Source organism: Mustela nivalis (genome assembly GCF_964662115.1).
Source record: "Mustela nivalis genome assembly, chromosome: 17".
NCBI classification, from domain to species: Eukaryota; Metazoa; Chordata; class Mammalia; order Carnivora; family Mustelidae; genus Mustela; species Mustela nivalis.
In genome coordinates, this window is record NC_139036.1 from 54,889,580 (window position 1) to 54,917,207 (window position 27,628).

Consider the following 27,628-nt stretch of genomic DNA (forward strand, 5'->3'; position numbering starts at 1 on the left):
TTAGCATGATGTGCATAGCATGGGTACCACTGCCTCCATGAAAATGTCATGATGTCAGTGTCTGTATCTTATCCAGACAGGACCTAGCCCAAAGCATGTGCTCAGAAGTATTGGCTGAATGAATAGATGGGACAGATAAGGGATCAGAGAGTCAAGAGGAAGAAAACAAGAGAAGATAGCTAGCTGGAAGGACAGTCCAAGGAAGAAAATTCAAGAAGGAGGTACTGGTCGATTATATCCTTTGGTCCTAAAGATCAGTTGATGCCATCAGCCATGTGGAGGTGTCTAACTAAAACAAAGTTACATTTTCACAAATCTGAAGGAGCCACTTCACTTTGCTATTCATAGTCCTAACCAACCCCAGCAAAGGATATGTTTATCAAAAGCTAAGTCCATCCAGAGGGAAAAAGCACCATGGACATATAACAGTTCCGCTATGGGCTGGAGGCTTCAGTGGCCATCATCCCTACCACTACCAGATGAATGAATGCAGAAAGGAATGCGCAGAAGTCATCCCATGGGTAAGGACCGAGCAGGAGCTGATCGTGATCAGTAACACTCAGCGAACCAGAGCAATAACCAAGTCCAAAGCTAACCAAGCCATTAATACTTAGCTGGTTAAAAACAATCAAACAAACAAACAAACAAAAAGACATTCACATGTATAAACAAACACATATATACACATATATAAACAAAATAAAACCAAACAACAAGTGAACTAAACTCCAGGGCAGACTGCCTATGAAGGCATCTGGTCAAACATGGCAGATTAAACACATGTAGCTCCCCCTTCACTTCTGGATTCCTCTAACATGATGGTAAAGAAATTTTTAAAAAGCAAAATTTTGTAAGGAGAACTGCAGTGGGAAATGACAATACACAAGACAATGACAATACACAAGTGGAAATGACAATACATAAGAAAATACCAAAAAAAAAAAAAAAAAAGGAAATTAGAAAGGGGCCAGGGAGGTAACTGACTCTGTAGGATATAGAAAATGGAATGTGACCTTGAACAGGTAAAGCCAACGAGAAAGAAAGCCAATTCAAGCTGCCAATCTCCAGAAAGATCCTGGAGTCCGAGGCTCTGGGTAGGGTTGGAAAGAAGAGGATGGTTGACTGGCTTTATAAAAAGGGTTTAGACATCACAAACATTTTGTGATGTAGCTATGTATGGTGAGGGACGTTACCTCACTTATGGCGGTGGTCATTTTGCAGTATCTCCAGATAGTGAATCATCGTAATATACACCTGAAACTAATATAATGTTATGTCAATTACAGTTCAATTTTTCAAAAGTGCTCAGAACCTTAGATCCCTTCCCCACCACTGTACAGCCTCCTTTACCCTAGTTTAAAAAAAAAAAATGATAATGTTTACTCAGGGAAGTGGCTGAAACAGCCAGGCTCTGGATTTGGGGAAGGGTTAGGATATGGTACAATACTGCCAATGGGGAAACTAAACAAGTGTCTGAAGGTCTAAATCTTAGTGAAATCCTCAACCATCTTCTCCTGCTTGGCTCTAAGAGCATGGTAGCCAGGCTGACAAAGTCCTTAAGATCCAGCTTGGGGACTTTCCGGAAAGCTGGCAGGCTAACAAAAACAATCTACAGATTAGGGGTGGTCCTGCACCAAGTGATCTGCTCTCCCCCACCTGAGAATTCTATAGTGAATTCACCACTCGACAGCCATGCCTGCGTATAGAGAGCATTCAGCAGGCATTTTAATGTTTCGCTTTTAAATATAATCAATAATCACCAAGGACACCTGAAGAAAGCCTTGACATACAGATAATAATAAATAAGGAAAAGGAATTTAAGGGAAATAAGTAAGCAAGAAGTAGAAGAAAACTGAAAATAAATAAAATCCTTAGAAACTTGAGAGTAAAATATTGCACCCACAAACCACGGACAGAAGGCTATTACAGAGAGCATGTTCAGAGACTAGGACCAGCTCCTACAAATTAAAAAATACAACAGTTGACATAAAAGATTCAACGGAAGGGTGAGAAGATAAAAGACCACTCAGAAAGTAAAACAAAGAACAACAAAAGGACGGTAAATAGAGAAAAGCCAAGAGGGCTGGAGAAACAATCTATCTGAATAACAGAAGTTCCAGAAAGGGAGACAGTGACAACAGCGGTGGAATAATTTCCCAAAAATGAATGTAACCTCATCTTTCAAAAACAAGGAACATGAGCTTTCAGATTAAAGAGGCCCACTGAATAGAGGCCAAACACGACAAACGGTGCAAACAGAAGTGATTAACCCCAACGCATAACCTCATGAAATGTCATCACTCCTGTATTGGAGAGAAGAGTCAACACAGTTTTGGAGAAAAGTTGGGCACATCAACATCCACCCTGGAAAAGAGGACAGGATATAGGACTGCCTTCAGAATTCTGCGGGAAGGGGACTTCCAGCTGTAGAACAGAATTCTACAACCGGTCAGATCGTCAGTTGAAAGCGAGGATAAAATAAAGACATTTTTAGATATGCAGAGTAGCCAAAAAAATTACTCTTGTCCTTGTCTATAGCTGTGAAACAATCACCCAAATTTTAGTGGCTTAACACAATACACATGTATTGTCTCATACTTTCTGTGAGTTGGGAATTTGGGGGTGGCTTAGCTGGTTGGTACTGGTGGGGGGTGGGTTCCCAGGAGGGGACAGTGAAGGTGTCAGGGACGCCACGGTCATCTGAGGCTTGACTGAAGCTCACTCATAGGGCTTTTGTTTCCTACCATGAGGGACTCCTGGTGACATGGCAAATGGTCGTCCTCAGAAAGAATGATCAGAGAAAGAGAGAGACAGAGGAAGACAAATAAGTAGGAGGAGGAGGAGGAGGGAAGGAGAAGGGGGGCGATGTAAGAAGAGGAAGGAAGGGCAAGCCAGGCACCAGGATAGAACCCACAGTGTCTTGTATCCTCTCTAACGTCCGGAGTGGCATGTCACTTTGGTCGCATTCTGTTGGTTGCATAGACCAATCCCAGTACAACGTGGGAGGGAACCAGGAGATGAGGATTACTGGGGATCGTCTTAGAGGCTGGCTACCACGTGCCCTTCCTCAAGAAGCTCCTGGAGGAGCTGCTCTACTCAAACGAAGAAGCCATCCAGACACAGAGTCAGGGAGAGGGAACAGATAACTAACACTGGAAAGCACCCAAGAAAGGCCTCAGGATGATGGAGAAGGGAAGCCCCAGCATGGGAGCCCCACAGCCGACATCCAGGACAACCAGTCCAGACCGAGTAGAAGGACCAAGAGAGCCAGAAAGGATGCCTCCAAGCCAAAACCAAAAACCAACAGCCTGGATACCTTGAGAGAAGCCTTTCCGTTCTGCCAGAATTTGAGGAGGAGTTATGGACAGTTACATAGAGAAGTGAACACGTTTTTTCATCTTTCTTTTTTTTTTTTTTTTTTTTAAGAGGTAATCATTAACGCCAGGGAAAACACAGGCTCTACAAGAAAGAAGAGAACAGCAGAGAATAGTGCTTGAGTCAGCTTTAATATTTACACAGTTATAACAATGCAAACACTGACCGCTGATTCGTAACTATACCAAGAGGGAACGGGGGAGGGAAACGCATTGTCTCAGCGGTGAGCTGGGGACCTCGCCTCAGAGGAAAAGAATGGAAAACAGGAAAATCAAGAAATGGAAGTGTGAGCATGACGTTTGTACCCATGGAGGTGAATAAATAGGAGAAAAAAAAAGCCGAAAAGGACTGAAAGTGGCCCCCCTCTGGCAGTGTATGAGACATGGAAAAGCACAGGGCCTCGATCTGGCCATTCTGCTTGAAAAGCTTACTCCCACTACTCGACTTCTTGACCACGTCCGTGCAGAACTTGACAAAAATTAAATTTAAAATAAAAAGATGTGACTGGCTCAACAAATCCTCCTACCAGCTGGAACCCAAGATCAGCATATCTTGTCAGCCTATTTTTTTACTCCCTGCGCCTCAAATTATAGGCAAGGATATGATTTTGGAAGAAATTACCCAGCAAGAGTAACTCTGGCCCACTAGGCAGCCTCTGTCCGCTCAGGGCTCCGGGGCTAACCCTCTCTCTCCACTTACAGAAACGCATCACATGCTCGTTAAGTCGGGCGCCACTAATTGCTTTCTGATGGACTGCCAGCCTTGTGGCAATGTGCCAAGGATGGAGACAAAGACGGTTTTAGAGACGACAGCCCCTTTTGCCTCCCTCTCCTGTGTGGGATATAAGGGGCCACGAAAAAAACATCTGATTTCCGAATCAGATGGGCCACCTCAAAGGCGATTCTCACCCCGTGTGCTTTTTGAGCACGTGCTAAGGAGCAAGGGCCCAAGTTGGGGGCTTCGGAGTTTCCTCCCCAGGAGAGGACACAATCAAAATTCGGATCACAGAGCTGATTGGAAAACAATCTTTCTCCCCTTTCCTCTGACCAGCTCTTTTTATTTATTGAATGAACGGGCGGATGGAGGGCTGAACCAGTGAGCAAAAGTGGGTGTCTGTGCCGCGGGTTCACGGACAGGTGTGATCTTTGGAAGCGCGGTCACGTGGCCAGTGCCAATCACATCAGAGCTGAACACCAGAGCAAGGACTGGCTGTGCCCGAACCGTTTGACAATCCAACAGCACGGAGAGGTGCTCCTCTTGGAAAACGAGATACGCACCCAGTATCCCCACTGCCAAGCCATTTTTGGAGCTCGTCTTTGAAAATTCACTTTGGAGCCCAAAGCACAATGTTTAGATTAGACTCGCTGGTGCCAAATCATCATTTTGGGTTTTTTTGTATTTTTTTTGGTTTTTTAGGGATGGTCTGATATCTGGAACCAGCAGTATTTTGATAAGTAACTTAAAATTTGTGTACATTATGTATACATAGAAGAGTTGTACGGAAAAAACATTTCTGAAGTTCCGTTCCAATGAATTCATGATGGAAAGAATGCAAAAGTGAGTCCATCTGTAGCGTCCTGCGGTGAGGTCAGGTCCTAGCTCCACTGTCGCTGGCTCAGTCTGGCTGGGCTCAGGCCCCACAGTGGGCTTGCCCACCGCTACCAGGAGCAAAGATACCTCCTAAGCCCTGACTCCAATTACTCGAAAGGGTTCCATGTTCCAGCAGGCTAGAAACAAAACCCAGGAATTGTCGTGCTTCACAACCCCTATTAAAAAGGTCTTGCCAGGGAAAAAGATTGAGTGTCTAAAGTGGCACTGAGAAATTAGTTTTTGGTGGCAGCTGCAGGGACAATCTGTCAGAGCAGAGAGCTGGCTACAGAAGGAGAGTGGAGTGGGAGAGGGGGGAGGGGGAGGAGGGGCAAAAGCAGCCACTGGCAGCTATGGGGGCCGGGGGGACACACGATGTCTCATGGGGACATGGAAAGCCCCGGTCCCCCTGTGCAGCCCAGCCATCTGCTCTGTTCCGACGGGCAGGCAGGCAGACACCATGAAGCTTGGGGACTGGTAGCTGGACCAGCAAACAAAACCAACAGACCACTTCCCCGCACAAGGGAGAAACCCTGCGTCAACACTCGCTTTTGGAAAGTGGCCGAGTCTCGGCACTGGAGCTTCATGTGGCTCAGCGAAGCCCCTCCTGCCCTTGCAGCTGAGACCCCGATCCATGCCCACGGGTCACTGTGGAGCCACCACCCGTGGAAAAGGAAAATCTGTCCTCTTTGCCTTGCAGAAACTTCTGTGCTGCTCAGTGACAGCCTCACCTGAGGCTTCAGGACACAGCCCAGGAACAGGCACGAAGCTCCCACAGACAGGTCTTCTAGATCCTTTTCCGCAACCATTCTGCTGTAAAAATTCCCTGGGCACAACCTGCATTGGCCCTCCAGGCCTCCTCATCTCTGCCCGGCCAAGGCTGCAAGAAGTTGTGGCTACCTCACTCCCAGAGAGGCTACCCTGATCTGGCACAGAGGCCAGGGAGAAGGGAGATTTTCCTTGTCAGCGATGCCACAGGGGACACAACTCTGGGGGGAAGGGGACACAGGGGGAGGCTGCCTCTTCCGGAGGACATCCGAATGTTCGGCAAGTGACGGGGTTCCAGGCTCTGCAGTCATTTTAATTCTATCCAGGCTACATCCCCTCCCTGGATTGGAGGGTGGTGCAGAGGGGAGGAGGGGGGTATAAGAAAACTGGAGAAGTGGGCTTTGGGGCCCCGTCCTGCAAGGCCTGGTGCCTGGCGTGAGCAGAGGCCCAACGGGGCGGTGAGTTCTGTGCGCTCACCCCACCCTGAGGCCAGTAGAGGAACTGCAGCCTCTCTGGAAACAGGATTTTAATTAACCGCAGTTATTGGATTAACTCCCGGTGCCTCTTGCTTCTTGGGAAACAGAGGCCCCTGGGCAGCAGAAATGTCTGACCTTAGGAGAGAGAGCTGCTGCACTGCCATCAGAGACGCTAGGCGTGCAGACCCTGCTGCCAATATCAGGTCAGCGTTTCCACTCGGAGAGCCTTTCCTATGGACGCATGTTTCCCCCATATCCTGTTAAAATGTAAATATTCTACGTCCCATTAAGGAAGAATGATCATTTCAGCCAGTAGAGCAGGGAGAAAAGGACAAGGAGCATGTTCAGGGCTGGCAGGAGTTATCCACAGAGAAAGGACCTGGTGGGATTTCTCGGCAAGGTCCCTGGCTGCTCACAGGTGCACAGACTCTGCTAAAGAACATGCCAGAAAGAAAAGCGTGATTCAGTGCAGTGATTCTAGCACTGTGGCCAGGATGAAATCTGGCTCTGATCTTCCCTGCTCTTAATAAAAACGAAACCACTGAGACCCATTTGCTGGTTCTGGCCCATTTATGAAATTGCTGCCTGCTCCTCAGAGCTGCAAAACACCCATTCCTACAAGAGAGTATCTGCAATGGACACTTGCCAAGGGGAACTGGGGTGCTGCCCCCTCCTCTCACCCCGACATCTCACTATGAGACGAGAGAGTTTGCCACCCGACAGGGCTTTTCCTTACGAGAGGGACAGCTGTGAACAGAAACTCTCGGGCCCAAGCTTGCACAAATCCGGTCTGGGGCCCCCTCTAGCCAAGGAGCAGGGTTCCTGGGCTCAGGGGGTGGGTTGTGAGTCCAAAGTGACTCTGGGATAAAGAGACCAAATGGGATGTTGTCTGACCTGAGACAGATTTTTCACCCCCGCACACCCTCCCCACCAACCTCATTTCCTCTACCTGTGAAATGAAAAGGTTGTACTATCTGCGGTGTTCAGCTCCAGCTGACATTAAAATCATCCAGGGAGCCTTCAAAAACTAGCTGGGCCCCATCCCAGCTCCGTTAAATCACAATTGTTATAGACGGAGCCAGGGCACCTTTAGTGTTTAAGACTCCCTGAGTGATGCTAGGGCCCAGCCTGGTCACAAAGCCTTGAGCTAGGTGCTCTCCGGGGCCACCGGGCTTCTGTGAGTCTATAAATCCAACCCTAAAGGCTGTTCCCCTTTGCAGGGAAGGGGCTGCCCTGGGAGCAGGCTAATCAGGCAGCTGGGCTCGGGGGAACCAGGTCGTACCTGTTGTTACCTGACTCTGTCTGGAAGGGGAAGGGAAAAGGGGTCCTCAGAGGACCAGTTGGTTGTTGGGGCCTCAGGGAGCTAGAAAGCAATGCGGAACTCACCAACATACATCATGAGGTTGGGAGGCAGGGTAACACTAAAGGGAAAGGAGCTTAAAACAATCAAGGCTATTCATGGAGGAAGGACAAGTCCTCCCCGACCTTAATCAGCCTCTGAGAGTGACTACAGGGGACTGGGGGGGAAGGAGCCCCTTCAGCAAGTGTGGTTTCTGCAGAATCACGCCTCAGCCCTAGTACTTGGGAGGGCAGAGTGGTTAAGCTCTGTCACTCCACAGCTGTGTGGCCTTGGGCAGGTTACTAAACCTCTCTGGGCCTTGGTTGCTTTAGTCATCAATGGGGTCAGTAGTAATGGTGATGTGCTTCACAGGGCTGCAGTGAGAATATATGAGTAAATAACAAAGTGTTATTGGATACTAGGACAGTGCCTGGCACACAGTGAACAACTGACTTCGCGCTGAAAATTATTCCCAGGGAAAGTTCCAAGGCTAAATAAATCAGGGAAACACGGAGTTTGAGACAGATAGGCTCCTTCACTGCAAAGCTTCCTAAAATAGCATAATGATGATGATACACACCTCGAAACCTGGGAAGATTAAATGAGATAAAGAATGTAGGAGACCCTCCGCTCCCCATGCACATAATGGGTACATAAGAAATGTTAGCAATGAGGTTATTAGTAAGCGTTGTGGATCTTTAAGAGAAGAAGAAGTGTCTTTCAAACTTGTGCTCTTTTTCTACAAGGCATCTTAACGAATGATCCAGGAAACACTCTTGGGGAAAAAAATCAGAGAGCAGGGTGGCCGCACGTCTTCCTGCTCTGTTGCCGAGGGACTCAAGAAGAGGCTCCTGTACAGGGTGCGAGCAGCCGGGACTCCGTCCTCAGGAGCGGGAGCGTTGTCTTGCTGGAGCGGGAGGGCTGGGGAATCGTCTCCTCCAGCCCCCACACACCGTGCGGGGTGGGGTGCCTGTGGAAGGGGCACAGGTCTGGGACCCAGAAAGAGCTGATTCGACTCGACCCTGTCACTCCCTAGCTGGGTGAGCCCGGATAAGTCACGGTGCCGCTTGGAGCCTTGTATCTTTCCCTGTATCATCATGGGAGGGGGGCTATAAACCTGAGAATTCCTAAACTCCCTTCTGGATCCAGGATTCTGTTTATGTGCCCTTCTGTCACAATGAGGGAGACAAGAGAAAAGGGAATTGTGTCTAAGCCATGGTGTCTTCCACCCATGATCCCAGATGCTACATTTATTTACAGTGGTTTCCGCGGAGGTTCTAATCCCTGCTACTCACTCAGCCACTGTAGTAGTCCGTGGGGGTGGAGGATGTGAACAGAGAGAAAGAAGGAAGTGGCCCAAACCGCACCTGTCAAGGGGTGGGGGGGAGAGAAATGAAGACTTGGTCCTCACGTTAACCCCTTCTGTGTCTGAAAAGACCATGAAACCCGCTCTGCCAAATGGCCAGATTTTTTAAAGAAATCTGGGGACCATATTGCATAGTTTCCAAAATAAACGTCAGGCCCACGATGCTGGAAAGGGTTTCTCGTGGCACCAGGTAGAAGATGCAGTCTCGGCGTCAGGACGCCAAAGATGACATCGCGATTTTTGGGGGGAAATGCGATTGGTTTAGGAGTGACAGGGACAGAACAGCTGAAAACAGGAGTGTCCCTCACGCCCCGGGGCCTTCTCTTCCTCTCTACAGTGGTATGTTCTCCGCTGCGGGGAACGTTGATCTTTCCACAGCAAGAGAGACGGCAAACTTCACCCTCGGTGTTCCCACAGCGAACAGAAAAACCGTACTGGGGGCTCCCAATCAGGCCCAACCCCGCCGGCTCCTCCCTCCCCTCCAGGCTTCACTGTGAGACTTCCAGCCACTAAACTGACCGCAGAGGAACACTTTCCCCCATTCAACTTACTACGCGCTAAGAAACTTGGAATTTGTATTCACAACCGTGTTCCTAGAGTGTGCACTTCTCACCAAAATAGCCAACCAGAGGAGCACCTCCCCAGATTACAGGCAGAGCACAGGCCTGGCCCTTTGTCCTGCTTGGGTTCCTGATTTCCTGCGGTCTATTGTCTCTCTGATAAGTGCTGACAGAGGGAAGGGTATTATTCAATTGCTTTAAAGACATCAAACAAGCCAGAGCCAGGTTTATCTCCTCCCCACTCCATGGGTTTTCCTGGCTCAAGGTTCTGTTACTTAGTTACTAACTGAGCTGCAGAGAAGTAGAGGCAGCCTAGGGGTGGGGGTGGGGGTGGTGGGCAGTGCAGACTTCATTCAGCGCAGGGAGGGGTTGGGGGAGAGTCAAAACAATAGCCATTAAAAGTCAAACAGGGAACCGGAGCCTCAGGGTTGCTGGTGAGTACAGGTGGCTGCAAAGCCAAGCTGGTCTTTGGAGGCATTCAAAGCCAGGAGGGGGAGGCATCTGTTATCTAGACAAAATCAACAATCCTTCTTGATTAAACGTTTTCTGCTGTCAAGGTCAATGCTATTCAGTCCCCATTCACTGCCCTGCAGAAGAGACAGGTGCACCTGAGATGGATTGCGCCAGTATTTTTTCCTGACTTAGGCAAGGAGAGGAGATATCACAGGAAAAGGACAGGAAGGGGCATTTCCCTGGTCCATCTCCAGGATAAAGAACACTGTTGGAGGAGTCACCGGAATGGTACCGCCTGTTGACCCGCAAGCCGCCCTCAGGCCATTGGAGGCCCATTATCTCCTTCCCTGTTCTTGGCACGTACATTCCACCCACTGTTCCAGTACTAGGAGCCACTTCGAGGACGCAGCCTTGAGAATAATGTCATCAGAGGCCATCTGGCCTTTAAAGCCGCTATATAAACCTAAAAGGTTTTCCACCACAGAGATGTACTCATCTTGCAGTACATAAGACAAGGCTCCTAAGTAAATTCTGTTGCTTCCTAAAACCACCACCTACCACACTAGAGTGGCCTGCCTGTTTCTGTCCTCCGTGTACAGGGACCAGTTTCAGGTATCACCCAGAGAACTCCGAGGCTGCGAACCACCAAGCCCACAGAACCACCCAAGCAGCCTTGAAAGAAGATGATCTTGATCTTCCAGAAGCGGCCTGCTCTTGATGGTGTCGTACTCATCATACTAAAATAGAAGTCAAAACAAACCAAGCATTGTCCCATCAGGGTCACTTCATGGGGAGGAGGATTGGGGAGTCGAAGGCCAGTGGTTCATTTCTTGTGTAGGTTACAAAACTGTGCTTACTAAAAAAAAAAAAGAAAGAAAGAAAGACATGTCTAAGCCTTTTGAAAAGGTAACGCGATCACAAGGAAAGACTTCTGAGAGTGGAGTGGGCACTTTGAGTGTCTTGCTTTTCCTAGAAGCCGGGTGGATCGCTGGTTTTACACTCGAGATGACAACAGGTATGGCACAGGACGCGTACCCCAAGGCTGCAGAGTTCTGAGCCCAGTTCCACTCTGCCCTCCTGGTACTCTCCCCACCCCATCTCTCAGCCGCCCAGGAGCAGGGGCACACCCCTCTAGTGAGTGTCGCACCCCAGCCCCTCTGCTCTACAAGGAGGGGTCTAAAGAGAAGCCAGTTCCCAGATGGCTTGGAACATGAGGCAGCCACTGGCTCAAATTCTGTCTAGCTCCTAAGCTCCAGGATGAGGGATACGAGCCCCATCATAGCCAACATTTCAAAAGGAGACAAAGTCAGCAAAAAGCCCTGATCCCCACTTCCAGCAGAGGGTATCCCAAGACCCAGCATGGCCCAGAGAGAAATGTGCCGCTGACTGCTACCTTCCCTGGTGGTTTCTTTCCTGGGTCCCTCACCCATTTCTAGGGCTCACCCTACCTGCTAAGCAGCGCCTGGACTTTCACTTTTAACTGGTGAACTTGGACATCAGGTAGTAGGGTGGACAGTCCAAGGCAGCTCAGCCTATCGAGAATACTGTAATAGCTGTAATAGCTGTTTGCTTCCAGTTCCCCGTCTTCCAAAAGTGGACCCAGGCTAGCGGAGTGCATTCATGTACTTGGAGGAGGTTGAAGAAGGAGAGGCCCCAGGATTATGACTTATTAATCTATCGCTACAGAGGCTGAATCATCGCAGTCAAAAATGAGATCGCTTTAACTGGGGCGATTCAGCTCCCACTTCCTGCGAGTCCCCCTTGGCTTGCGCACAGCATGCGGCAGGGGAGTTGAGCTGAGTCCAGCAGGTGCTGACCAACAGGCTTACAAAGCCCGGCGACCGGCAGTATGGTCGCTGCCCCTCTGAGCATGTACGGCTGGGAGAGGGCAGGAGTCGCTGCTCCGCTGAGCCTCTGGCGCTCCTTGAACCGAATTCAAGTGCGGGCTTGCTCACTGGGTGGGCGGGGAGGAGTGCCGGGGAGGAGTGCCGGCCACTGCATGGAGAAGGGTTTTCCTCCAAACCCACTTCCTCCCTTCTCTCCCCCTAGTCCTGGAGCCTGGGATGACCCAAGGCAGTCACAGCTTTGCCAACCTGTCTGACGGAAGAGATGGCAGGGGTCCCCGCGCGAGTCTGCATCCCCGGGGCCGCCACCCCAGCTGCCTGGAATCCGCTGGGTGAAACACACCCGATTCCGTGAAAGCGGTAAGAGGGAAAGCAGCGTGTGTCCCTGCCGCAAGGCGGAGATCGGGGTCCCTTCACGCCCCCCGGCGCCCGTGAGCTCTGCCCGCAGCCCCCAGCGGATTCTCCGCGGCTCAGCCCGGTCCTCCTACGGCCCGGAGGGCGGAGCGAGGCTGCTGTGACGTAACGAGGGGGGTGGCGTGGGGAAATGTGCCGAGGGGCCGGGGCTCCGCGGGGCCAGTCCCGGCGACGCAGCCACCCGTGCGCGAGCGATCGCTCGGCCACCCGCGCCCCAGCCCCAGTCCGCGCTCGGCGCCTGGGGTCTGCGAGCCCTTCGGGCTCCGGGCGGCGCACGGGGCGGGCGGGAGCCGGCAGCGCAGGACGCGGAGCTCCAGGTGCCCGGCAAGCGGCTGCGCGCCGTGATGCCCGGCTGGGTTGGGGACTGTCGCTGGGTGCTGAGCTAGTGGATTGCAGCGGAAAATCAAAGGTGAGGCGTGTGGGAGTGTGTGTATGTGTGTGTGCGTGCGTGTGTTTTGTGTGTGAGAGAGAGACGCACTTGGGCACCTGGGTGGATCTGCGCTGCATGGTGGCTCGCACCTCAGTGTGTCCGAGAGTAGGTCCCGGTGTGGGGTTCTCTGCCCTGTGCCTTTTGGGGGATGATTTTTGTGGCAAGGAAGGAGAGCGGCTGTCCTGCCATGAGTGGGGGCTGTGGGTCATGTGTGCAGGAATGGACGTGTTCACACCGCCGCAGGCTGCTGCCCCTGGCATGCGCCCTTATCCAGTCCTCATCCCCCAGCCGGCTGCTCCAGGAGGTAGCTGCGACAGGGACAACTTCTCTCCAAGCCACCTGCAAAGAAGCCTCCACCCGAAGAGAGCCAGGCTGCTGGGGCGGGGAGGGGCCCGTCCCTTCTGGGGGCTTCTGTGGGCATGCATCCCAAGATCCGAGCCTGGGAGGGGCAGGCAGCGGAGCAGAGAAAAGGGAGCGATTCTCCATCCTTCCTTCCCCCCAGGGAGACGGATGCCCAATGGTCTAGGGTCCGCTTCCCCAGCGCTCAGAAGGAGAGGACAGTTTGCCTATGTTTGGAGAGAATGAATCCCTGAGTGGCCTGTGCCCCCGAGGCACTGGCTAAGTCCCCAGGCAGCTGTCCCCCGCTCCCGGCGGTCCCTGATGTCTCGCCACCCCCTCCCTGCGTTTAAGAAACTGGGGTGCTGGCGCAGCTGTCTTTAATCTCCCCCATGGTCCTCCTGGAAATAGCAGGGAATTCTTTAGGAAACCCTTTGATCTTAGAGCCATCGAGTTGGATGATGAGAATTTTCTGTGCCATCCTGAGAACCGAACAGACTGTCCCGAGTCTCACCTCTCCCCCACGCCCTTCACCAGTGCTGCTTGGGCTTTTCTTAGGCACTGGAACCCCCCACCCCCACCCCACGGTGGCCCGCACCTGGCTATTGTCTCTTTCTCCCGCCGGTGGGGCGGTGGGGCTCGGCTATGGGGGTGGTGAGACCTACTGGGTTCAGCAGGCCACTGGATAAGTGGCGGTGGGGAATGAATGGAGTGGATGAGGGCTGTGGGGGTGGAATCCTAGGGAGAAAGGAGAACTAAAGGCGAAGAGGATTTAGCATGTTTCCCGATGCCCAGTCCCCATCCCCATGCTCAGTTCTTAGGCTCTGGGGAAAGGAGGGGATGCCCCGGACCATTCTCACCCTCCTCTCCAGCAGAGCACAGACTCCGTCTCAGAGAAAACCAACAACCAGCCATTTCCAAGGTCTGTAACTCCTGGGCTGGAAAAATAAAGCAAGCAGAAACCCAAACTTCCTTGTGCATTTAATCGAACCACAATCCAACAAGTATTGATTGCTTGACATGGGGCTCCACTTTCACTGGGACCCAAATGAAGCACAAGTCACTCGGAGACCTGAGGCAGCAGGCTTCACTGTTAATGAAATCAGAGTCACTGTGACTTAAACTCATTCTTCCTTGGAGGAGCCTCCCCACCCTAGACTGGCTCCCCAGTTTACCTCCTCTGCTACCTTCACCGAGCTCTGCCCTGTGGTTGCTTCCTAGCTCTGTGGTTGCTTCCTAGCCTGCTTAGAAAAACATTGACCCCATGCAGTTTCAAGCCATTGACTGAGACTCCAGCCAAAAAGACAGAATTAGGGCTGGAGGTTAGCGTTTGACTTTCCCCCACCCACCTGCACCATCATCAGCCTCATCCCCAAAGCTCTAGACAGAGTTTCTGCCACCCAGGGGTCTTCAGACTCACCCAGACTTTGGAGTATGACCCTGCATGTTACACAGACGGCACCCTGGAAATGCTAGTGGTTAACGTACGGTCCAGTGGAGGTGGCTTTAGTGGGATTCTGGGTCTGTAGAATTAGACTACTCATAAGACAGAAAAATGGTGGAAACAACCCAAAATGATCAAGGGATACCAAAAATGGTTCCTTTACAACTTTTTTTTTTTTTTTTTTTTTTTGAGAGCTGCCAGATTTTGCTTTTTACCCAATGCAGACATTAAATCCTGGGTCCCCAAAGTACTTAGCAGAAAGGTCAGCCGCAAAGCCCAGACCCCACTTTACAGACAGTCTTCTGGTAGGGAAATGAGCACAGAGAGGATAAACAGTGCACCTGGCAGTGCAGAATGAATCAGAGGCAGAGGCAGGCAAGGGTCCTCCAGTACCTGTTGCTGGCAGAGGCCCCCCCTAGCTAATTAGCAGTCCCTCCCAGCATAAAGGAGCCATTTCCAATCTTCACTTGGGCACGGAAGTTGGGGTGGGGGGGATGCCCTGTTCAGGAGAAATGTGTCCGCCGAGTGAATTATTCCCGCTACGTGCTGAGCACACCACCCCTTACCATCTTCTCTATTCCTGGAATGACCTCATTCCTGCCCTCCCTGCTTCACTCTTCATATACTCAAGACCCAGTCCAAACCCTCCTTTTATGAAGGCTTCTCTGAATTCTCCAGGAAAGGAGGCATCCTCAAGCACTGGGTTCATTGCTCCACAAAATTCCTACCCTAGATGAGCTGGCTTCCTCTGTCTGTCTCCCCCTCCTAAACTGGCACCTCCAGGAGGGCACCAGCCAGGGCTCGTGCATGCCTGTATCCCCGGTGTGCCAAACAAAGAAGTCCCCCAGCCCTGGATTTTGCATGACAGTAGATAAATCCTTTACTTAAGTGATGAGCTATTGTTTCAGATCTTAAGCCAAGCCGGTAGTGTTACAATTACTTTCCCAGCATGATGGTAAAACAGGTGTCAGCTGTTTTAAACCAAAGCCCAATTATCAGTCACTCAGTTATCCAGCCCACTGAGCAGTGGATAGGATACTGCAAAAAGTGCAGTAGGGTCGGGTGTCCCCTGTTTAAATCTCAGTTCTACCTGTTCTATACGGGGGATGGAAGCAAATTACTTAAACTCCCTAAGGCTCAGTTTCTCATCTGCAAAATGGGGATGCTTATCCCACTTCCACTGGGAAGATCAAGGGGATAAGGAGTGTGAATGAGCTACTGTGGTGTTTGGGATTCACTTCTGTGAATGAGCCTGGCTCCCGTATTCCTCCTTCATGGGGGATCCCAGGCAAATCCTCTGGGGTGCTAGAAGAGGAGCCTTCTGGGGCAGCATCTCCCTGAGGGACCCTCTGAGGCATGTGGAGGTCAAGCGCTGGAGACTGGAGAAATGAAAACAGAAGAATCAAAATAAACTAAATCTACATTTTAAATATAAAGGCCAGCCAGACTTTCATTTTTAGTATTTAGGATCATAGATTTGGTCATTCTGTGGGCAACTTTCCGCAGATTGCAGATACACGAGATGGCACCGGAGAAAGGGGGGGCAGGTAAGATTGGCTGAGTCCTGAGTATGAGCCCAGCACAATGCTATGCTAGGCGCTTCCACACGGATCTCATACCTCAACCTTCCGATGCCACCATTGTCACCAGTGGGAGTCAGAGTGGTTAGGTGCCAGGGACGAGGTCATACAGGCTTCCTGGTGGAACCCTGGTTTGTTTTACCTCTAAAGTCTGGGGTTTTTCCACTCTGGGGTTTCCAGAATGGAAAGACTCCAAAGCAGTCAGCAAGTCCGCAGAGACGTCCTCGTGGGGAGCAGGCCGGGAATGCTGGTGTCAGATCGTTCTGAGTCAGGGGCTGGACTCCACATTCTGCCTTTTTACAGTCTGTTCCAGTCAACTTCTTAGGAATCAAAGGACAAATTTTGTTTTTATTTTTTAGTTTTGGTTTGTATTGGGGGATTTCTTGGGGGGGGGGGCATTGTTTGTTTGTTTTTTTGCAGCCACAGCCATCTCCCACATGTGCGTCACCAAAGATGACAAGATAAACTGTGATGATTTAACCCAACCCCCTCCCCCCACCTCCCGCTGGAAAAACAACTCAAAAAGTCTGCACACTGATGAGAATGGGCCGGTAGCTCTAATGCTCAAATAGACAGAAAACACACTTTTCAACTGAAGAGTCTGTCTGAGAAGGTAAACCAGAAACACAGAAGGCTGGGGAGAGCTTAAGTAGCCTCTGACTGATGGCGCCATCTTCCTTTTTTCCTTGCAGATGTCACAGTGGATCCTTTGCCTCCAAGACAAATTAAGGTGAGAATACGACCTCTGGCTGTCTAGAACTAGCCTGAGAGTGTAAGGCAGCCATGGATATGGGATATGAGCTACTCAATGAGAGCCACACTTGGCTTTCCCCTCCATTTGACCTTGATGGCTCTGGGGTGGCGGCCAACAGCTCCAACCAGACAGAGCCGTACTATGATCTGACCAGCAATGCAGTCCTCACATTCATCTACTTTGTGGTCTGCATCATTGGATTGTGTGGCAACACACTTGTCATTTATGTCATCCTCCGCTATGCCAAGATGAAGACCATCACCAACATTTACATCCTCAACCTGGCCATCGCAGACGAGCTCTTCATGCTGGGTCTGCCCTTCCTGGCCATGCAGGTGGCTCTGGTCCACTGGCCCTTTGGCAAGGCCATTTGCCGGGTGGTCATGACTGTGGATGGCATCAATCAGTTCACCAGCATTTTCTGCTTGACGGTCATGAGTATCGATCGATACCTGGCTGTGGTTCACCCCATCAAGTCAGCCAAGTGGAGAAGACCCCGAACGGCCAAGATGATCAATGTGGCCGTGTGGGGAGTGTCCCTGTTGGTCATCTTGCCTATCATGATATATGCTGGGCTTCGGAGCAACCAGTGGGGGAGAAGCAGCTGTACCATCAACTGGCCAGGTGAATCTGGGGCATGGTACACGGGGTTCATTATCTACACCTTCATCTTGGGGTTCCTGGTGCCCCTCACCATCATCTGTCTTTGCTACCTGTTCATTATCATCAAGGTGAAGTCCTCTGGGATCCGAGTGGGTTCCTCCAAGCGGAAAAAGTCTGAGAAGAAGGTCACGCGGATGGTGTCCATAGTGGTGGCGGTATTCATTTTCTGCTGGCTTCCCTTCTACATCTTCAATGTCTCCTCTGTCTCAGTGGTCATCAGTCCCACCCCAGCCCTTAAAGGCATGTTTGACTTTGTGGTGGTCCTCACCTATGCTAACAGCTGCGCCAACCCTATCCTGTATGCCTTCTTGTCTGACAACTTCAAGAAGAGCTTCCAGAATGTCCTCTGCTTGGTCAAGGTGAGCGGCACAGATGACGGGGAACGGAGTGACAGTAAGCAGGACAAATCCCGGCTGAATGAGACCACGGAGACCCAGAGGACCCTCCTCAATGGAGACCTCCAGACCACTATCTGAACGGCTTGAAAAAGAAATAACACGCCAAGCTCTGCCAAGTGGCATGTGCTCCCTGCCCCCACCCCTCCCTTCCTCCCATCCGTCACACCTGGCTTCTAGAATAGGGAATTGCTCAGCATGAGTCCAATCAGAGAATAGTGTTTGAGTCGGCTTGTCTGAGTGAAAGATAATGTATTAAATTGATGACGCCCCTACCCCCTTCCCTTTAAAGTGAACATTTAAATGCAGGCAGACAATTCCAAGTCAGGAGAAGACGAGATCATGCCTGGGTGTGATCTGTAGAAATGGTGAAGCTCAACAAAAATAGAAAAGTATATCTGCGTGTTTAAAACCTAATATGTAACCTGTGGTCTTAACATTTATACTTATCTCTTCTACTACTCTCTAGCCCCTGTATAGTCATTACCTATGTTTCCTGTGTTTCAAAGTACACGAGTAGTCATCGAAGTGTGCCTAGTGTAGGTGGACGTTTATTCCAATATGGTACCCGCAGAAATGGACCTGCCACGAAGCCAATAAAGTTTAAGCTTCAGGGATCTCTCATGCTTGGGCAGTGTTTTCACATGACCACATGTTTTTGAAAAAAAAAAAAAATTGTAAAAGGAAGACATTTTTGTATTCTTTTTCTTAAAGAGGTCTCCTTAAAGCTTCCAGTCTCTCAAACCCACCTCGGCCCCTGGGTATTGGCCTTCCTAATTTCAGACAAGTTAGACCAAAGTAAGAAGGGAGAGGGAGAAGGGAGTGGAGGGCCCAGAACATAAATGCATGTGTTTTCTCGTCTTCGATATAATCAAAGAATTATTCACGTCCTCAGAAGGACACACAAATGGTTGGGGTTGTCGATTACTGGATTTATCAAAACAAAGCCTGCTTTTTTATAAGATTGCATTTTTTTCCTCCTTTATTTGTATTAGTTCTTCTTAGGGAGCCATGGAAGAGGAGAGTGGAGGAAATCACTGACATGAAAGGCAAAAAAAAAAAAAAAAAGGGACTGTGATTCTTGTGGGGAAAGCGTTTTTCCCCCACCATGAAAATAAATGAGTAAGAGTAAAGCAAAATGACATCTTTACAAGAAAGCATGAAATTCCTTTTTTTTTTTTTAAATGCCCGACATGGCTTCCTAATGAAAGAATGGAAATATAGTTCAATGACTCCTCTATTTTTTTTTAAGGAGTTGATAGAAATCTAGGCACTAAAATCAATCAATCATCAATCAATCAATCAATCACAGTGCACTAAAGACCTGAGGCCCCTGTTCCTAACACAGGAGCCGGTGTAGCAGCCTAGCACGTAGCAGGTGCACAAGGAAGAATGTCCGAGGGAGCCCCGCCCCTCACAGGCACACCTGTACCATCTTCCTCGCCCAGTAGACACGCCAAATAGCCACCTTTAATTCCACACTCTCTGAGCTATTTCTCATGCACAGTCCTAACGGACAGGCACTTCACACCGTCGATGACATTTTTCTGTCCCTGAAATGTAGATGAGCTCACCGACAAGTGGTAAGATGAGATGATACCCATTTCACCGATTGCCAGGGTCTGAACAAATACACACTCGTATGTTTGTGGGGGCTCCATCCCCTCTGGGTTTCTTGGAAAGCCTCACTCTTAGTGTCTCGTATATAGGTTTTACCATAAAAATGAGTTCTCCTCTTCTGGTTCCCTGAGCAAGGGCCGTCTGCACGAATGACTAAGAACTCCACCCGTGATGGTCACTGTGAATGGGCTGCCTTCCTCCTGTCTCTACTATGCTCACCACCTCGTTCCCAAAAGTATTTACTGTGGCCTAGAGAAGTGTGTTCGGTGATATTATGACAGATCAGTAAATCCATGCAAAAATTAAAAGAGGTACAATTAGAAGATGCGACTCTAAGCAAAGCCATGACCCAGACGTGCCTGTGGTAAGATCTGCCACTACTTGTGGAGGAAAGGTCAGCTACAAGTTCCGCTGAGGACTTCCTGGCAGCCACGACAGACAGAAGGCTACTCCTCCTCCTCTCCCTCCTCCGCCTTAAAAACAAGCAAAAATTTGGAAGGAAATGCTTTAAGCCCAACATTACCTTTACTAATAATATGAGACGTTCCAGGGTCTTTGAATAAAGGCTGATTTTTTTTTTCTTTAGGGAAGTGATTCCAAGGGACCAAGAAGTGATGGAAATAATTTCAGGAAAGACAGACTAACCGTGTAGCCCTCAGGCCCCTGCAGTCAGACACGGCCTCCAAGGAGGCCATCTGAAGTCTTCAAACAGAATGCCTATCCAGGTTTAAGGTCAGGGCTCATCAGCACCGTGGCTGTTCTAAGGGGCCTTTAAGACTGAAGCTTTACTTCTGTCCAAATCAGCAGGCAGATTGCTGTGATACGCTGTGCTCTGAATAGCAGATATGCTATGCTCTGAAAAGGAAATCTCCACTTTTTGAAATAACTCTTTCAGGGATAGCTGGCTCTCTGGTGGCTTTCATTCTTCCGAAAGAAGGAATAAACCTTTTAATTTCAACGCTAACACGATTTTAATTCTGAAATGTAAGCTGAGCCTCAAGTCAACATTTAATTATGAACATAAATCTGCTGGATGCTGGGAGAGAACCAAAAAGCAAGGCCACTCGTTGATTTGTGGGCAGCTGAGCATTCGGATGAACGCGAGCTACTCTGTAACCTACCCATTAGCGCGGGTAGTCAAGAGCTAGTTACGTCTGGGTGAACGTGGCGAGAGAGGGGTCAGGAGAGAGAATGGGACGCTGTGGCCCTTGAAGGGCATTGGCTTGTGGTGGACATGGAACGTGGAGTTGACACTTTGGTGGAGTTTGTGCCACGGGTTGGGACAGTCTAGGCGGACCAGCAGAGGAACACTGGGGGATAGGAGAACACTGCATTTCCTTCCTTTATTTTTGGAAGAAGAAAGAGGAGGAGGAGGCAGGAAGCAGAGGAGAAAGAGGAGGAGGAGGGTGAGGACGAAGAGGAGGAGGAGGAGGAGGAGGAATCATTACACTTCGCTGGCTGTGGCTGCTAGGAAAGTCCTGAGCGGAACTTGCAGGCGACCTTCCGTGACGTAATAGCGTGGGATATTATGCATGAACTGTGGGGTCGCTTTTCCCGTAGTCTCCTTTTAAAACTATGCCTCTTTTTATTTCTGCATGGATTTATTTATCTATCACGAATGGATGCAGAGAGGAAAATGTGGGCTGGCGCGTGGGACTTCCAGAGCCGGCCAGGAGCCGGAGTCTACTTGCTAACACAGATTTAACCTCCGGGTCGGAACACACGTGTTGATGGCTGGATGGGAGCCCCGTGCTGGAAAAGTGTACAGTCTGGTCGTTGAGAGAGGTAGGAAGGAACGTCTGTCGGGATACGTGTTCCTAATCAGCTCCCAGCGTGACTTTGCATCAGGACCGCTGGGTCAGGACAGAAGGCAGAAGTGAACTTTGGCCGAGTTGGAGGAAGGAGGCAAGAGAATCACCAAAAGGCTCCATATTTGGTTGGGAAGGTCCCGTTAGTCTTTCTGGACCATGTGGCCTCGAATATAAATCACCACAGGTGGCTAGCCAAGCATTTGAGCTCAGAAGTCATTATTTATATTGGGCTACTTGTCTGATCCCCACATTTGCTGGATTCAAAAAATACCGAATTTCCTATCCAATGTTCTATCAGAACAAACCTTCACTTACACGGGTTGTCCCCCTTCTAATATGTGGATTTCTTGGAACATTCCCATAGGCAGAGTCTCATATTTTTTTTCTAGCAGCTCATCTGGAAAGTTGGCCCCAGGGATTATATTCCACTTAACAGCTGAAAAGCTTCCGTGTGTCCAGTACCCGAGTCAGCAGACCGTTAGGACTGGGAAAAGCAGCTCCAGGACAAGGGTTTGTGCCCCCCCCAGCCCACCCACCCTCCACTGGCCACCAGGCTTCCTTTAGCTCCCCAGTGACCAGACACAGCCCGATCAGCTAGTTTTCCCCCTTAGATGTGTTAGGTTGTACGTATCTGGGCTGGACTTCAAAACAGAGTTAAATATTAGCCAAGACTCCACCAAGCCGAACAGAAAGGTATTGATTTTAAAATGAATATCATATTAAATGAAACACGGCGCCTCACTCACTGGATTCCGTGGATGTCTGCCTCCCAGTGGACGGAGATTTCCAGCATGAGACGGATCACACAGACCCAAGCTCAGGGGGTGGAGAGGAAGGGGGGATGCTTTCGCTTTTCACCCCTCTTCTTTCCTGGCATTACTGAGGGGACAGATGCAGCGGAGAAGAAGGCCTCTCTGCCAGGATACTGGTGTCCGGTGAAGGGGAGGAGGCTCCCTTCCGCCCCGGGGCCTGTGAGGACTGGTCAGATGTACAATGGGCCTCACCTTATAGGAAAGCCTGTGGACGAGTGTGAGGCAAGATGTACTCCCAAAGAAACCTGAACTGGCGTCCCACAGCCTTGCCCACTCCCAGTGTTCAGTGCCTGGGGCCTCCGGTCACTTAAGCCACAGAGCGGGTCCCTTGGAGGGCAGTCAGGAAAGAAAGGAAGCTGAGCTGTGGGTCCCGGTCAGACAGCTTTAGGCCTGGACTCAGGGGAGACACCATCATCTTAGGTCCTTACAAAGGTCAGATTGCAAAGCGTCCAGAACAGTGGCCCAGAGGGAAAGTTCTAGTCTCACGAGAGGACATCAGGGTCATCTCTACCGGACCACCCGGCAACTCACCTCGGAGGAGCGGCAGTGCCACTCCTGGGCCGTGTTTTCCCCTCCTTCCTCATGGATGGCTGGGGTACCAGCTCCCATGGAGGTTCCCGTCCCCAGGCGAGGGTCAGTGGCCATTACTGAGAGGGTGGTTATTTTTCCTCCTGGGTATTATTTTTAGCAAGAAAGCTGAGTAGTTCTCTTATTACCTAACCAACGCTTTTTGGTTTTCTCAGCATTCGCCAGCATCCTAGTTCTCAGGACAAAGGGCCAGTCTCCCATGGCTCAGTACGCTCTGTGCTCCCAAGCACATGCACCCCCACGATGCAGGGCACACACACCACGAGACACACGCGTGGCACACACATTCACGTGCGTGCATGGAACACGCCATGATGCACACGCATTCACACGCGATACGCCTTCTAGATCTTGTAGGCCAGACGTTCACATGCTTTGGCTTTCAGGGGAAGGGACAGAACTATAATTTAATAACTCACTTGAAGTCTAGGAATATACACTCTAACTTTTTCTTTTTTTCCTTTTTATGGGGAGGAAAACGTTGTATATAAGCCAATTTTCCCCTCCAAATAGCCCCTGCCTGATCATTGACTGCCTTCTTGAAGCCATCCTGCTATCTGTCCCTGCGAATAACAGGCCACCTCAATTTAAGGAAAAAAATAAAATGGTAGAGTTGGCAAAACTACAAAACTACAAATCATCCCAGCCAGGCACCCAACGGGAAGCATGCGTTTTGCTAACAGTCATAGTTTTGCATAAGAAAAAACACACAATTTCTTTGGAGAAAAATCACTCAAAATGATTTTCAAATGGTTTTCACTGAGGACAGTGCCTAACAGGGATTTCTTCTGGCCCTGTGCTGCCTTTTTGTTTCCCCCTATTGAGGTCTAACCAACAGATACTACATTCGTTTCAGGTGTACAACATAACGGTTTGGTATTTGCACACATTGTGTGAAGGTCACCACAGCAAGTCCACTGAACATTCCTAACCATACATAGTTCCAGAATTTTCTTTTTCTTGTGATGAGAACTTTAAGATTTACTCTCAGCAACTTCCAAATAGGCAATACAGCATTATTAGCTCAAGCGGCCGTGCTGTACCTTACCTCCCCTTGACTGTCTCACTTTGTAACTGGAAATCTATATTTTTTGAGTCCCTTCAAACATTTCACCCACCACCCCCCATTTCCCGCCTCTGGCAACCACCAGTCTGTCCCATGTATCTATGAGCTTGGTTTTGTGGGGGGGTTTTTAGTTTTAGATTCCACATAAAAGTGAAATCATACCATATGTATTTCTCTGATTGATTTCACTTAGCATAATGTCCTCAAGATCCATCCACGTTGTCACAAATGGCAAGACTTCATTCTGTTTTTATAGATTGATAATATCCGTGTGTGTGTGTGTGTGTATCACATTGTCTTGATCCAATCATCCACTGACAGTCACTGAGGTTGTTTCCACATCTTGGCTATCATAAATAATGCCGCCATGGACATGGGGGAGCAGATACCTCCTTGAGATCCTGTTTTCATTTCCTTTGGGTGGATAAATGCCCAGAAGTGGGACATCTGGATCATAGGGTTGTTCTGTCTTTCATGTTTTGAGGAACCACCCATACTGTTTTCCAAGGGACTGTCCCCGGATTGACATTCCTACCGACGGGGCAGAAGAGTTCTCTTTTCTCCACATTCTCACCAACATTTCTTTCTTGTCTTTTGGATAACAGCTGTTCTGACAGGTGTGAGGTCATAGCTCTCATTGGCGTTTTGATTGGCTTTTCCCAGATGATGGGTAATACTGAGCATCTTTCCATGTATTGCTGGTTTCTGTATGTCTTCCTTGGAGAAATATCTGTTCAGATCCTCTGCCCACTTTTTACCAGATTTTTTTTAAAGATTGTATTTGTTTATTTGACAGAGATCACAAGTAGGCAGAAAGGCAGGCGGTGGGGCGGGGGGTAAGCAGGTAAGCAGCAGGTAAGCAGGCTCCCCACTGAGCAGAGAGCCCTATGCAGGGCCCAATCCCAGGACCCTGAGATCATGACCTGAGCCAAAGGCAGAGGCTTGAACCCACTGAGCCACCCAGGCGCCCTTTTTAAAAAATTTTTGTTGTTAAGTTGTATGAGTTCTTTATATATTTTGGACACTAAACCCTTATCCCATATATGATTTGCAGATGTTTTCTCCCAGTCAGTAGGCTGCTGTTTCATTTTGTCCTTTACAGCAGATCTTCAGCTTCATGTAGTTCCACTTGTTGACTTTTGCTTTTGTTGCCTTTGCTTTGGGTGACAAACCCAAAAAAATCATTGCCAAGAGGTGCCTGGGTACCTCAGTCATTAAGCGTCTGCCTTCAGCTTGAATCATGATCCCAGGGTCCTGGGGTTAAGCCCCACATCGGGCTCCTCAGCGGGGAGTCTGGTTCTCCCTCCCCCTGCTCTTGTGCTCTCTCTCTTCCTCCCCCTCAAATAAATAAATAACATCTTTTTAAAAAATCAATGCCAAGACCAACATCAAGGAGCTGACTGCCTAATGTTTTCTTCTAGGACTTGTATGATGTCAGGTTTTACTTTTAGGTCTTTAATCCATTTTGAGTTGATTTTTGTGTGTGGTGTAACACGGAGGTCCAATTTTGTTTGTTTGTTTGTTTGTTTCTGCATGGGGCCATCCAGTTTTCCAAACACCATGTGTTGAAGAGACTGTCCTTTCCTCATTGTCTGTTCTTGGCTCTTTTGTTATAGGTTAGTTGACCATATAGACGTGGGTCTATCTGTGCTTTCTCTGTGCTGTTCTGCTGACCTTTGGGTCTGTTTTTATGCCATTACCGTACTGTTCTGATTATAAGGACGGCTTTGTGCCCCTGTGCTTCTTAATGCAAATCTGAAGTGGAACCCTTTGGGGGAAGCGGAGGTGCTTGGCCTCCAAGAAAATGAACCACGGTTCTCTCCCTCAGGCATGAACGTACCTCAAAGAGGCTCGCCAACGTAAAAGAAGTCTTCCCTTTGTCCATCGTCCCACTACAGGGCATTTCTGGGCTTCAGGATATCTACATCAGCTCCTTTTTGGTGCTTTCTAAGTACCTGCCGGTATGTGACCGGGAAGACAGCTATGCCGCCCATCTGTAATCCCGACACTTCGGGAGCAAAGACTTGGACTGCATAAAGGCTCACTCTGTTTGGCTGCAGCTTAAATGCCTCTGAACAGATTAAAATAGTCCCCTGAATCTTTCTTCCTAACTTCCAGGTGGATGAGCACCGTTGTGTTTATGAGGCTTGCTCCGGAAGGCAACAGACCGCAGGTGGTTCATTTTTCCTTGCTTCTGCACCTCCACACAGCCACCTTTTGCATGGTCCTCGCTCCAAGGGGCCTGTGGGCAGAAGGTGGCAGCATCGTATCCTCAGCGGTGCTGTATGTGGCCTCTGCTGGGGGCGGGCCGTCTTTGCAGCCAAGGAAACCCATCCCTCCTCAACCTTAAACCGAACACTTCTAGTCCAACAAAATAGAGGCAAAATCTGGTCTGCTACAGCAACGTGGTTCTGGGCTATTGAGTCAGCGTGGAAATGGGTTTTTAGAAGATCTGGGATTTCATGGCTTCCTTCACTGCCTCCAGGACCCGTGAGGTCAACCCTCATTGCTGGAGAAGCACCAACGCAAGGCACTGAAGTGGCAGGCGGACTGAGTCCCCAGCGAACCCAAATGTCGGGGGTGGGCTTCGCCTTCCAGAACGCCAAGTCAGCTGAGGTCCTGAGGGACTTAGGGAGTGTCAGCGAAGGAGACGGGGAGTCTGGCCCTGTAAAAATAGCCCATCAGAGTTCAGGTCCTTCAGCCGTTTCCTCCATCTGTCTTCCAAGTCAGTGTTCTCTCATGTTTATTGAAATATATGCCTATATTGAAATTTTAAAAATACCCTCTCTTGACACATCCACGATGCCCGCCTTTAAACAACAGAAGGGCACCCCTTAGTTTTCATAAAATGAGAATGTGAGGAGTGCTTTTGAGGGAAATAGTCAGTGGGGGCATTTCATCTTACGAGGGGATGATGCCAACCTGGGCCTCTTTCCTGTCCCCGTCCCTCCTGGCTTTTGGTCCCAGCCTCGGACAGAAGCTGTCTGCTACACAGCTGACCAGGAGAGACCAGTCCCGATTAGAACCACCCGCTAATGGAGGCCGCTTCCCCGTCTGTGCAGAGGAGGGGACCAGCCAGCCCGGCCGCAAATGAACAGCCTCCTACCCGATGACCACGCGACTCTCCAGAGTGATTAGGAAGCCTTTTTTCTGGGGGGGGGGGGGTCTCCATTTCACTTTCCAACAGCCTGAGAATCACGTCAATTAGAAAGAACAGAGTACGGAGTTGGCTCTGACAGCGTGCCCGCCGACAGTCTGCCGTGGATGGAATCTTCCCGTGTTCCCTTGTCTACCCATCACAGCCTGGCTGTCACTCCCAGGAAACGACGGTGGGTTTTTCCAAACAGTCCCTCAGTCATTCTCACGGGAGACTGAAAGCTCGTCCTCCACGGGCACGCACACTGCATCTCCCCCCTTCCTCGCTGTCTGAGCAGGGCTGACATTGTGGCCGTCGTCCCGCTTCCTGAAGGTAGGGGAGGTCACAGAATCCGAGCCCCTCCTGGCCCCTCCTACCACATCTGTGAAGGCTTCCATGCTCTGGACGCAAGAAAACCAGGGAACATCCAAAAAAGCATTTAGCAACCCCTATTGCAAAAACTGTGTCAATGCGTGGAAGTAATAGTTTTACCCTGTCAGGAATAGGTAGGCAAGCAAGCTATTTTTATTACTCCTGTGGTATTGTGAATGTGGTGGTTCTTCTTAATGTGACATTCCTGCATGTCCAGTGTTGAGATGAGATTGCTGAAACTGCCTTTGCCTTCCAAGAAGCTCTAACTAGCTCTGTGAGTGCGTACGTTTCTCTGTATGTCAGATAAATTGGCCTCTATCTTTGCTGTTATAATCAACTGTGTACGCTAGAAAGCAAGAAGCAAACATTGCTTTTTAGTGATTTCGCTTTTATTATTATTATTATTATTTGCAAGTGTACTGCTCTATAAACTACCTTC

At 49.6% G+C, this 27,628-nt stretch overlaps 2 protein-coding genes across 7 annotated transcripts in view; one reads left to right on the forward strand and one right to left on the reverse strand.

The window, feature by feature from the left end:
* Positions 1–27,628, reverse strand: part of SLC39A11 (solute carrier family 39 member 11) — a 395,845-nt gene that overhangs the window by 356,810 nt on the left and 11,407 nt on the right. For 2 of the 3 annotated variants that reach the window (XM_082707642.1, XM_082707637.1), the window contains exon 2: positions 8,841–8,912. The exons of the other annotated variant lie outside the window; for it this stretch is intronic. The gene's annotated coding sequence lies outside the window, so the exon portion shown is untranslated. The remainder of the gene's footprint in view (positions 1–8,840; positions 8,913–27,628) is intronic. 3 annotated transcript variants of the gene reach the window in all.
* On the forward strand, positions 12,297–27,205 carry SSTR2 (somatostatin receptor 2). 4 transcript variants are annotated; one of them, XM_082707653.1, is made up of 4 exons: positions 12,298–12,591; positions 16,665–17,748; positions 25,510–26,406; positions 26,662–27,205. In XM_082707653.1, exons 2-3 carry the CDS (start codon positions 16,756–16,758, stop codon positions 25,513–25,515), a joined length of 999 nt encoding a protein of 332 aa, XP_082563779.1. In that variant the 5' UTR covers positions 12,298–12,591; positions 16,665–16,755; the 3' UTR covers positions 25,516–26,406; positions 26,662–27,205. The 4 variants fall into 4 exon arrangements, with proteins under 4 accessions (XP_082563777.1, XP_082563778.1, XP_082563779.1 ...); XM_082707651.1 differs by lacking the exons at positions 25,510–26,406; positions 26,662–27,205 and adding an exon at positions 21,033–21,433 and having other exon boundaries at positions 12,297–12,591; XM_082707652.1 differs by lacking the exons at positions 25,510–26,406; positions 26,662–27,205 and adding an exon at positions 18,254–19,934 and having other exon boundaries at positions 12,297–12,591.

Coding starts and splice junctions, on each gene's coding strand:
- SSTR2 (XM_082707650.1), top strand. CDS start 16,756: ATGGATATGGGATATGAGCTACTCAATGAGAGCCACACTTGGCTTTCC.